Source organism: Trichomonas vaginalis, chromosome IV, assembly GCF_026262505.1.
Source record: "Trichomonas vaginalis G3 chromosome IV, whole genome shotgun sequence".
Classification (NCBI taxonomy): Eukaryota; Parabasalia; order Trichomonadida; family Trichomonadidae; genus Trichomonas; species Trichomonas vaginalis.
Genome location: NC_067206.1, coordinates 10,661,547 through 10,673,208, shown reverse-complemented (window position 1 = coordinate 10,673,208; position 11,662 = coordinate 10,661,547). Strand labels below are relative to the sequence as shown.

Genomic DNA, 11,662 nt, shown 5'->3' with positions numbered 1-11,662 from the left:
ATAGCAATGATATATTTTATAATGGGAGGTAATCTGAAGATAAGTAGCAAATTTTATGCGATTTTGATTGGGAGTTGGAGGGTGTGAGTACTATAGCATGTAATAGTATCTCACACCCTCCAATTCTTCCTATGGCGCCGAAAAATTTTTGGTGAAATGCGACGACATTTCACCAAAAATTTTCGGTGCCATATAGAGAACTATAGTCTGCGAGGTACTGATTCTATCTATGTACCTCGCAGACCATAGTTCTCAGCCAAAATGTCAAAAATTTTGGAAATTCGAAATAATTTTTTTGAGAAAAAATTAACCGTTTAACATTGCCAAAAATCTAAAAAACTCACAATTTTTTTAAATTGATAACCCTCAAACCGTTTCCAATCAATAATTTGAGAGTCTATATGATAATGTAAAAGTTAAAACATTCAAGTATTTAAGTATTTCTTTAAAATATTAAGTTTTTTATTTTTCCAATAAAATTCTAATATCAAATATTTTTATTTAACGATTAATTTTATTTATATTTTTATAGTTTTTTTAAGAAAAAATATTGTTAGGGTTTTATGGATTTTCAATTAATATACAAGATAATTCATGAATGTATATATTTCCAAGTTTTTAAGGACGCAACACTTTACATTTGTAAACTGTCAAAAATGAAGTCACGCTATTTTTCATGCATTACATGCCATTTGTATCTGTCGATAGTTGTTCTAGTTCTATAGTCATTTAAGAGCGTAATTCTTCGTTTGACTTTTTCAATCACAAAGTCAGCGAAAAATCTCGCTCTTAAATGGCTAAAAACGGTAGGAATGATTTTGTCTGAATGATATTGATGAATATTTTGTTCCACATGACCGAGCTCCCAAGAGACAATCAAGAATTTGGGAGATTTTTGGAAGTTCGGTCATGAGGATTGTACTTGCAGGCCCAGACTATACTTTGGTCAGGGCTTCGTATTTCATTGTTCCCAGGACCGGATTCTCCACTGAAAATATACGTTATTTTTTATTTTTCTATGAAAAAATAGTTTTTCATTTTTATAATACTATATAGTTTACTACTTGATAGATCGTCTATTTTCTATTCCGTATGATTCGGAATCTTTGCATTCCAAAAATTCGTTTTCTGCTTTCAGAACGCGAAAATATGAACCATATGATGAGATAAACAAGAATGTTATGTTTTTATTTATTTATTTATTTATTTATTTATTTATTTATTTATTTATTTATTTATTTATTTATTTATTTATTTATTTATTTATTTATTTATTTATTTATTATTTATTTATTTTTATTTATTTATTTATTTATTTATTTATTTATTTATTTATTTATTTATTTTTATTTATTTATTTATTTATTTATTTTTATTTATTTATTTATTTATTTATTTATTTATTTATTTATTTATTTATTTATTTATTTATTTATTTATTTATTTATTTATTTATTTATTTATTTATTTATTTATTTTCAATTTTCACCACAACTTTACAATGAGCTAACAAATACATAGTATACTAGAATCAAAATCTCGAGCACAAAAGTGACATTGAATACTTGTAAGTATAGAATTTCCATGTAAACTATTCATTTCTATCGTTTTTTGTAGTCCACATTTCCTCACTCTCGATTTTACTCATAAAAATATTTAAAAATCACTATACAATATATAATATATATATATTTATATGGTTAAAACAATGTTATTTTGCGAGATTTCATCTGAAATTAAAATTAGGGATTTTTTGGGAAGACTACAAAATTGTGCGGCCAAATTGCCACCATTTTGTAAAGTAGTTTTTTGACATACAGTGCAATTGCAGGGGACGTGTTTCAAAAAAAATTTAATGGTTGTGTGAGAGACCTTATTCCCTTACAGGAGCTCCAGAGCTCCCAATCCCTACGAAAGGGAGCTCCGGAGCTCCTGAATCTGTATCAGCAGAGGCCCTTTACCATTTGGGCCTCTGCTGATTTAAGATCAAAGCAGCCTTCTGCTTTTCAGGAGCTCCAGAGCTCCCAATCCTACGAAAGGGAGCTCCGGAGCTCCTGAATCTGTATCAGCAGAGGCCCAAATGGTAAAGGGCCTCTGCTGATCAGAAGAATAAGGCAGCCATTCTACCTCTTCAGGAGCTCCAGAACTCCGTTTCCTCAAGATCAGGAGTGATGGAGTTCCTCACTTTCGATTTGTTAAAGCCTGTTCTTTTGGGAACAGTGTAATGCATGAAAAATAGCGTGACTTCATTTTTGACAGTTTACAAATGTAAAGTGTTGCGTCCTTAAAAACTTGGAAATATATACATTCATGAATTATCTTGTATATTAATTGAAAATCCATAAAACCCTAACAATATTTTTTCTTAAAAAAACTATAAAAATATAAATAAAATTAATCGTTAAATAAAAATATTTGATATTAGAATTTTATTGGAAAAATAAAAAACTTAATATTTTAAAGAAATACTTAAATACTTGAATGTTTTAACTTTTACATTATCATATAGACTCTCAAATTATTGATTGGAAACGGTTTGAGGGTTATCAATTTAAAAAAATTGTGAGTTTTTTAGATTTTTGGCAATGTTAAACGGTTAATTTTTTCTCAAAAAAATTATTTCGAATTTCCAAAATTTTTGACATTTTGGCTGAGAACTATGGTCTGCGAGGTACATAGATAGAATCAGTACCTCGCAGACTATAGTTCTCTATATGGCACCGAAAATTTTTGGTGAAATGTCGTCGCATTTCACCAAAAATTTTTCGGCGCCATAGGAAGAATTGGAGGGTGTGAGATACTATTACATGCTATAGTACTCACACCCTCCAACTCCCAATCAAAATCGCATAAAATTTGCTACTTATCTTCAGATTACCTCCCATTATAAAATATATCATTGCTATCTCATCGTACTATACTTCCACCCTATTGTATTTAAAAATATAAAATTTTGATAATATATTTTTATATCTTGAATTTTCAAACAATATATTCACAGATAATATAATGGGAAATCTATCTCAACCTAGCCTTAAAGTACCAAACTCCTGCTTGCATTCTCACTCACAAATATTAAACATCCATCTCAGTACAGTATACATTGTGCGTCGCCTGTAGCCTACAGCTACAGGCACCGGCACAATGAAAAAGTGACACTATACGGGCACTAATTATTATGGACGCCATAATGAGACGTGCCTTTAGTGGCGAAGAAACAGCCTGACGTACAACTGGGGGATTCTTATTCGCACCAATTGATATGGATGATGTTCCAACTGATAAGAGACAAAGGATCCAGAAGAGGATCGAGATCATGACAAAGATCATAAGAAACCAAGATCACATTATAAGTAAGCAATACTCGCAAATACAAAGAACGAAGAGAACAATGAAAATGATCGAGTATGCAATAGAACAAAGAATTGAAGCACGCAGTCTGGTGCCTTGGTAACTTCTAAAGATCCCCACAAACAGTTAAGAATAAATACTTTTTTTCACTGGAAAAAAAATGATATTTTTTTATAAAGATAAGTATTTAATTACAGTAGTCAACAAGTGGCTTCTTTCTTTGTATGATGAGTTTGCAGTAATGAAGCGTTCGTGCCACATATCAGACTGCCTTCCCAACTGATCAACTCGAGATCTGAGATCAGAGATCTCTTCATCTTTGTAGTCGAGCTTGGTCTTGAGTAATGTTATGAACTCATTCTTCTGTTGTAGTTCCTCCGCCTGCTTTGTGATCTGCTGCTTTAGTTCCTCGAGAGCTACGTTTGACTCCTCCAGCTGCTTCAAATACTTGTGGCTGGTCTTGATTAAACGTAGAACTCGAGGAGTAGCTTGTGGACCCGTTTTCTTTGCCGTTTGCTTGTGATCGAGATCTGGGATCTTGATCTCGGTCTTCGGACTCTCGCCACCCATCAATATTTCCTCGTCGCCAGAGGACTGTTCTTCAGTCACCTCTGGCTTCTGGATGGCAACAGCCTTAGCAGGAGCTGTGTTGTTCGCTTCCATTAAAAAATGTTGTGCATGAAAAATAGTGTGACTTCATTTTTGACAAAAAGTGACACTATTTCTGATGGTTTTGTCATTTATTTGTCAGATTTATAAATGGATAATAATGCTGTAAATCAGATATTAATTAAAAATATTTAAGATTTATGTTCGAATTGAAAAGCAAAATGATATTTTTGAGTAGGTGACAAAAGTGCATACTCTTAAATTAACCTTAAATGTTGATTTTTCGATATTTTCGGTATTAACCTTATTGTAAATTTTTCCGGTGATAAATTTATCACACTGAGGTTATTTTTCCGGTGAGATTTTTAACCTTGATTTAATGAAATGAGTTTGGTAGAATTTACGAAAAAGTGACACTTAAACTTAAATTTCCAAACACTATTTTTTGATTGTATTTTGTTATTTATATATTTATATATATATATGTATATATTTATATATCTATATATTTATATATCTATATATTTATATATGTATATATTTATATATGTATATATTTATATATCTATATATTTATATATCTATATATTTATATATCTATATATTTATATATGTATATATTTATATATGTATATTTATTATATATGTATATATTTATATATGTATATATTTATATATTATATATTTATATATGTATACATTTATATATGTATATATTTATATATGTATACATTTATATATGTATACATTTATATATGTATATATTTATATATGTATATGTAATGCATGAAAATTCGGTTCACTTCATTTTTGACACTTTACATATCGGATGTATTATCTAAGAATTATATTATAAAATAATAATTTTGTGTTTTATAAGTTTATTTGTATAAATTGATTCCTTCGCAAACAGCGGGAAACGTTGTCTGAATAGTTTAACATTCAGACAAAGTTTCCCGCTGTCAGAGAGGGAATGGAAGGGTAAGAGGTATATATTCATAATGTATACCTCTTACCCTTTCATTCCCTCGAGAAAGTTCAAAAACTTGGGTGCAATCAGTTCTGATTGCACCCAAGTTTTTGAACTTTGTATAAGGAATTGTTGGCTATGATGTACTGATCATGAATCAGTACATCATAGCCAACAATTCCTTCGCAAACAGCGGGAAACTTTGTCCGAATAGTTTAACATTCAGACAAAGTTTCCCGCTGTCAGAGAGGGAATGGAAGGGTAAGAGGTATATATTCATAATGTATACCTCTTACCCTTTCATTCCCTCGAGAAAGTTCAAAAACTTGGGTGCAATCAGTTCTGATTGCACCCAAGTTTTTGAACTTTGTATAAGGAATTGTTGGCTATGATGTACTGATCATGAATCAGTACATCATAGCCAACAATTCCTTCGCAAACAGCGGGAAATTTGTCTGATTCCACACTAATTTTATTAATTTATCTAAACTTTTATCCTCGTCTACAATTTAATCATCAATAATTATCTCTTGTTCTATTTCACTATTATATATATATATATATTTATATGATTTGATTTAAAAAAAATAAATAAATAAATTAATAAATCATTTACTCAAATATATCAAAAGTTTTATTTTTATATATAAAGATAACTACTTTTAAAAAAATACCCTATATATTTTTGCCATGTAAACTATTTTTGCCATGTAAATATGTCACTTTTGTCAGAAGTGAAGTGAACCGAATTTTCATGCACAACATTTATATATGTATATATTTATATATGTATATATTTATATATGTATATATTTATATATGTATATATTTATATATGTATATATTTATATATGTATATATTTATATATGTATATATTTATATATGAATAAATAATACATCAAACTAGTTTTAGAGTTGATAGTAAGAAGCGAAGAACACTACCAGTAAGATACAGCAGTAGTAGCTGCTTCATGCTGCATTGAGTATTGTTGAATAATTTGAAGTAGTGGTTTTTGAAATCAGCACCCCTATGAGAGCGCTGGCGACCGAAACACTAGTAAGATTGTGTATTAGAAACTGCTTCATGCTGTGTTGAGTAAGCCTCGATTTCTTTATCAGACCACCTTTAAATTAACCACTCACATTCTCACTGTGGTCCATCTAAAATTTGTAAACTTTATGACATAAAATTATATTATATGCAGGATCCCACCTATTACTTAATCTTTTTGGAATAAATGTTTTATAATATTTATCGATTGATTGTAATTTTTTGTATAAAAAAGTTTTTTATTTATATTAAAAATATATTCGGTTAATGATATTATCTTATAATTTGTAAATAAATCTAGTAATAAAATAACTTTAATAGTTGGTGTCACTTTTTCGAAAATTCTGGTTTTTTCATTGTAAATTTTTCCGGTGATAAATTTATCACACTGAGGTTATTTTTCCGGTGAGATTTTTATCCTTGATTTAATGAAATTAATATATATAAATTTTATTATTTTTAATTTCGAATGAGTATAATAAAATATTTTTTATGTGTTTTTGTTTTTGATGTGATTTGAATGAGAAAGGGACAGACTAGCCCATTGTCACTTTTTAATTTAGCAAATGAACGCTTATGGAGTGGAGTTTTTGGGTAAATCTGATTTGCTTATAAATGAAATAAAATCAAAAGAAACCATATTGGCATTATATTATGCAAAAATAAATGATCTTACTTAGTACTTTTAAAGTTAATTTCAGAAAAAATTTGACACAATGGTATCCGGCACATACAAGTGGTGTACAACCAAAATATAAGTTGGTTTAAACATATATTGCTATATCTCATGATCTTACTTAGTACTTTTAAAGTTAATTTCAGAAAAAATTTGACACAATGGTATCCGGCACATACAAGTGGTGTACAACCAAAATATAAGTTAGTTTAAACATATATTGCTATATCTCATGATCTTACTTAGTACTTTTAAAGTTAATTTCAGAAAAAATTTGACACAATGGTATCCGGCACATACAAGTGGTGTACAACCAAAATATAAGTTAGTTTAAACATATATTGCTATATCTCATGATCTTACTTAGTACTTTTAAAGTTAATTTCAGAAAAATTTGACACAATGGTATCCGGCACATACAAGTGGTGTACAACCAAAATATAAGTTGGTTTAAACATATATTGCTATATCTCATGATCTTACTTAGTACTTTTAAAGTTAATTTCAGAAAAAATTTGACACAATGGTATCCGGCACATACAAGTGGTGTACAACCAAAATATAAGTTGGTTTAAACATATATTGCTATATCTCATGATCTTACTTAGTACTTTTAAAGTTAATTTCAGAAAAAATTTGACACAATGGTATCCGGCACATACAAGTGGTGTACAACCAAAATCTTGACTCGATGAACTTGTCAGTCGAGTTATATTCAGTGTTGTTTCCTTTCATTCCTGATTAAGTTGCAAATTAAAGGTCTGGATTCAGAGAGAAGTGTTAAAGTTATCAAAAAAGTCACAAGAGATTTCGAAGAAATGACACAATTTAAAAAAGTCGAATGCATCAGTATGCTTGAAGCTGTTCAGAAAGGTCTGAAAAATGATACACTTGATCCCAACATTGTTTACTCAACATTAAAAATATTATTGCAAAGAAAACATTTGATTTAATAAACATTTAATTTATTATAATTAATTTTTTATTACAGTATAGTAAAAAATGCTATAAATAAATTATTATATTTTATTAAAATGTGACTTTTAATAGTAAGTGAATAAAATAAATCAGGAATTGGGAAAGAAATAAGGTTAATTAAAAATAATGAAAATTACAAGTTTAAGGTTAATGAAAAGTGACAATGGGCGAGTTTGTCCCCCACTCAAGACGAAATGGTGGAAGTGAACTCAAAATAAGAGTAATTAGGTTATTTTGCCGACCAAATATATTTACAAGGCAAAATATCATATTACATGTCAACCTATTATCAGTATGTTTTGATAAAAAAAATTTTATCAAATATCATATTAAAATTAACATCTATATCTATATCAATATCTACACTATAAATTTTTTTATTCAATATCATAGATTTCAAAAATTTATTTCAATTTTAAATTAATTTATGGCTTTCATCAAAATTGTTTTTTATTAAAAAGCATGTTTCACAATTTTTACGGTTTCTTTCAAAAGTTATAAAAAGAGAGTCAATAAGAAATTTCAACGCTTCAAGAAGGAATCAAAGAAATTTGACGAAGTTCCAGAATTTTATTCAACAATTCTTAATCAATTAACAAAAACTATACCGAAACTTATCTTACCATCCAAATCAAATCACATTACATACGGAATAAACATTTAATCTTTTACCATTAAAATTATATTTATACGTTATTTAATTTTTTTACGTCTAAGTTGAATAGGATAATAGCCGAAGATATAAAGTAACTATAGTTTACAAGCTAAGGAACAAATCAGCATTGAAACTAAAAAATGCTGAAATATTATAATAAATTGAAGAAATACTGTGATAGAATACCTAGTTATACTAGATACTATTATAATATGAATTCATTTGTATTGAATATCGATTAAAATAAAATGGAACGTCAATTTGACAGACTCAAGTTTCGAATTAGAGACCAACTTTCATCAGCATAGTATATGTGCGCAAACTACTGCATAATGGTATGCTTATCTTTTCATTTTAAAAAATAACGTATTTGAATAATTTCGTAAAAAATTAGAATTACTCGATATTAAGCATATTGCTTTTCTATCATATATGCTTATATTCTACAATAGTGTTACCAAACATCGGGCAACATCATACGTATAATACAACTTTTTAATACTTGAACGTCAATTTGACAGACTCAAGTTTCGAATTAGAGACCAACTTTCATCAGCATAGTATATGTGCGCAAACTACTGCATAATGGTATGCTTATCTTTTCATTTTAAAAAATAACGTATTTGAATAATTTCGTAAAAAATTAGAATTACTCGATATTAAGCATATTGCTTTTCTATCATATATGCTTATATTCTACAATAGTGTTACCAAACATCGGGCAACATCATACGTATAATACAACTTTTTAATACTTGAACGTCAATTTGACAGACTCAAGTTTCGAATTAGAGACCAACTTTCATCAGCATAGTATATGTGCGCAAACTACTGCATAATGGTATGCTTATCTTTTCATTTTAAAAAATAACGTATTTGAATAATTTCGTAAAAAATTAGAATTACTCGATATTAAGCATATTGCTTTTCTATCATATATGCTTATATTCTACAATAGTGTTACCAAACATCGGGCAACATCATACGTATAATACAACTTTTTCGTACTTCTTTATCGAATTTAAATAGAACTAAGTTTTTATTTTAAATAAAAGAGAAATAATTCTAATTTATAATCTCATTATTAATTTATTCTCATTTTAATATTTCATCGATTTTTTATTATCGATATTCAATACAAATGAATTCATATTATAATAGTATCTAGTATAACTAGGTATTCTATCACAGTATTTCTTCAATTTATTATAATATTTCAGCATTTTTTAGTTTCAATGCTGATTTGTTCCTTAGCTTGTAAACTATAGTTACTTTATATCTTCGGCTATTATCCTATTCAACTTAGACGTAAAAAATTAAATAACGTATAAATATAATTTTAATGGTAAAAGATTAAATGTTTATTCCGTATGTAATGTGATTTGATTTGGATGGTAAGATAAGTTTCGGTATAGTTTTTGTTAATTGATTAAGAATTGTTGAATAAAATTCTGGAACTTCGTCAATTTCTTTGATTCCCTCTTCCTCGCAATACAACTCCATATCATTAACTTGTATTTAAAGGCTTCCATATACAAAACTATATATAATGTTTGAAAGTTAAATCCAATCTTTTTCTATTTCGAGAAAGGGACAAACTATCCAGTGTCACTTTTCAAAGGAATAAAAAAAATAATAAAGATGAAATAATAACATGAAATCTTATATAAATATAATTTTATCTAAATAGATAAATGAATTAAGCAGTTTACAGTTATATATATTTAATGAGAGACAATATCTAGTTCTATGGTAGAAATGGCTCTTAGACTCAAATAAGTAACACAGATAGAAAGTACTCAGTATAACAATTATATATGTACACTCAAAGTTAGTCGCTGCTAAAATCTTAACCTTGCATTTCGGGAAAATCTGACAAATGGCTCTTAGACTCAAATAAGTAACACAGATAGAAAGTACTCAGTATAACAATTATATATGTACACTCAAAGTTAGTCGCTGCTAAAATCTTAACCTTGCATTTCGGGAAAATCTGACAAATGGCTCTTAGACTTGTTTTGATAATTAATTCTTCAATTATATTATAATTTATAACAAATTTCCTCAAACTATCTGTATGTCATTCAATTCCCGGCCACTACATTCAATGATGGACCATTTCCTTCAAATTTTGAAATACCTTATTCAATTTGTTGTATGGAGCCCGTGATATTCAACACTATGGAGCTCCTCCAGTTTGGTATCCAAGAAGAGATAAAAGCTAGCATGGGCTACTCTCAAAAATGCTTGAAGCAATATATTCAAGTTTGCAACAAGGATCAATAGATTCAAATCTTGTTTATTGTACTTTAAAGGTACTTTTAAAAAAGAAACAATTAATGTAAAAGATTCAAATAATTTTTTATTATTATTTTATTAATTTTTTAAATAAGGTTAATAAAAGTGACACTGGATAGTTTGTCCCACACTCTTCTATTTCTAAAAAAATTGAGACCTAAACACGAGATAGCTTTCAGAAAATTTTCAGGGACATTTTTAATCATTTTTTTATTTATTGTAATATCTTTGTTATTAAATTTGAATTGTTTAATATTTGAATGTATAGAATTGAATAGTAATAATTTTAGTTTTAATACATAGCTAATTGCTAAGCAAAATAATTAATTTATTGTAATTTTGACATGTAAACTAAAGGGGAATTTAGCCGGCCAAATATATGTCACTTTTGACTTCACCTCACTTCCACCATTTCGTCTTATGACAAAATATAAGTTAGTTTAAACATATATTGCTATATCTCATGATCTTACTTAGTACTTTTAAAGTTAATTTCAGAAAAAATTTGACACAATGGTATCCGGCACATACAAGTGGTGTACAACCAAATCTTCGACTCGATGAACTTGTCATCGAGTTATATTCCAGTGTTGTTCCTTCATTCCTGATTAAGTTGCAAATTAAAGGTCTGGATTCAGAGAGAAGTGTTAAAGTTATCAAAAAAGTCACAAGAGATTTCGAAGAAATGACACAATTTAAAAAAGTCGAATGCATCAGTATGCTTGAAGCTGTTCAGAAAGGTCTGAAAAATGATACACTTGATCCCAACATTGTTTACTCAACATTAAAAATATTATTGCAAAGAAAACATTTGATTTAATAAACATTTAATTTATTATAATTAATTTTTTATTACAGTATAGTAAAAAATGCTATAAATAAATTATTATATTTTATTAAAATGTGACTTTTAATAGTAAGTGAATAAAATAAATCAGGAATTGGGAAAGAAATAAGGTTAATTAAAAATAATGAAAATTACAAGTTTAAGGTTAATGAAAAGTGACAATGGGCGAGTTTGTCCCCCATTCGATTTGAATTTTGTTAACTCTTTTCAAAATCACTTCATTTTT

General features: G+C 28.0%; 1 protein-coding gene across 1 annotated transcript, besides 18 other annotated features; it reads right to left on the bottom strand.

Moving 5' to 3' along the window:
* Positions 1–986: 986 nt before the first annotated feature.
* Positions 987–1,148: a mobile genetic element.
* Positions 1,149–1,828: 680 nt separating this feature from the next.
* Positions 1,829–2,143: a mobile genetic element.
* Positions 2,144–3,522: 1,379 nt separating this feature from the next.
* TVAGG3_0066820 (single helix bin domain-containing protein) lies at positions 3,523–4,014 on the bottom strand (the record flags this gene model as incomplete). Its single annotated transcript, XM_051221534.1, has 1 exon — positions 3,523–4,014. The coding sequence occupies one exon, from the start codon at positions 4,012–4,014 to the stop codon at positions 3,523–3,525; it is 492 nt and encodes a 163-aa protein (XP_051106520.1).
* Positions 4,015–4,192: 178 nt separating this feature from the next.
* Positions 4,193–4,346: a mobile genetic element.
* A 511-nt stretch (positions 4,347–4,857) lies between these two features.
* Positions 4,858–5,389: a mobile genetic element.
* A 924-nt stretch (positions 5,390–6,313) lies between these two features.
* Positions 6,314–6,504: a mobile genetic element.
* Positions 6,505–6,542: a terminal%2Cinverted (terminal inverted repeat of MuDR-5_TvMULE4 transposon ID:TVAGG3_0066780).
* Positions 6,505–7,822: a mobile genetic element.
* Positions 7,786–7,822: a terminal%2Cinverted (terminal inverted repeat of MuDR-5_TvMULE4 transposon ID:TVAGG3_0066780).
* Positions 7,823–8,021: 199 nt separating this feature from the next.
* Positions 8,022–8,070: a mobile genetic element.
* Positions 8,022–8,070: a terminal%2Cinverted (terminal inverted repeat of ISTv2 transposon ID:TVAGG3_0066770).
* Positions 8,071–8,421: 351 nt separating this feature from the next.
* Positions 8,422–8,471: a mobile genetic element.
* Positions 8,422–8,471: a terminal%2Cinverted (terminal inverted repeat of ISTv2 transposon ID:TVAGG3_0066760).
* Positions 8,472–9,545: 1,074 nt separating this feature from the next.
* Positions 9,546–9,574: a mobile genetic element.
* Positions 9,546–9,574: a terminal%2Cinverted (terminal inverted repeat of ISTv1 transposon ID:TVAGG3_0066750).
* A 301-nt stretch (positions 9,575–9,875) lies between these two features.
* Positions 9,876–10,722: a mobile genetic element.
* A 291-nt stretch (positions 10,723–11,013) lies between these two features.
* Positions 11,014–11,620: a mobile genetic element.
* Positions 11,584–11,620: a terminal%2Cinverted (terminal inverted repeat of MuDR-5_TvMULE4 transposon ID:TVAGG3_0066730).
* Positions 11,621–11,662: part of a mobile genetic element that runs on past the window's edge.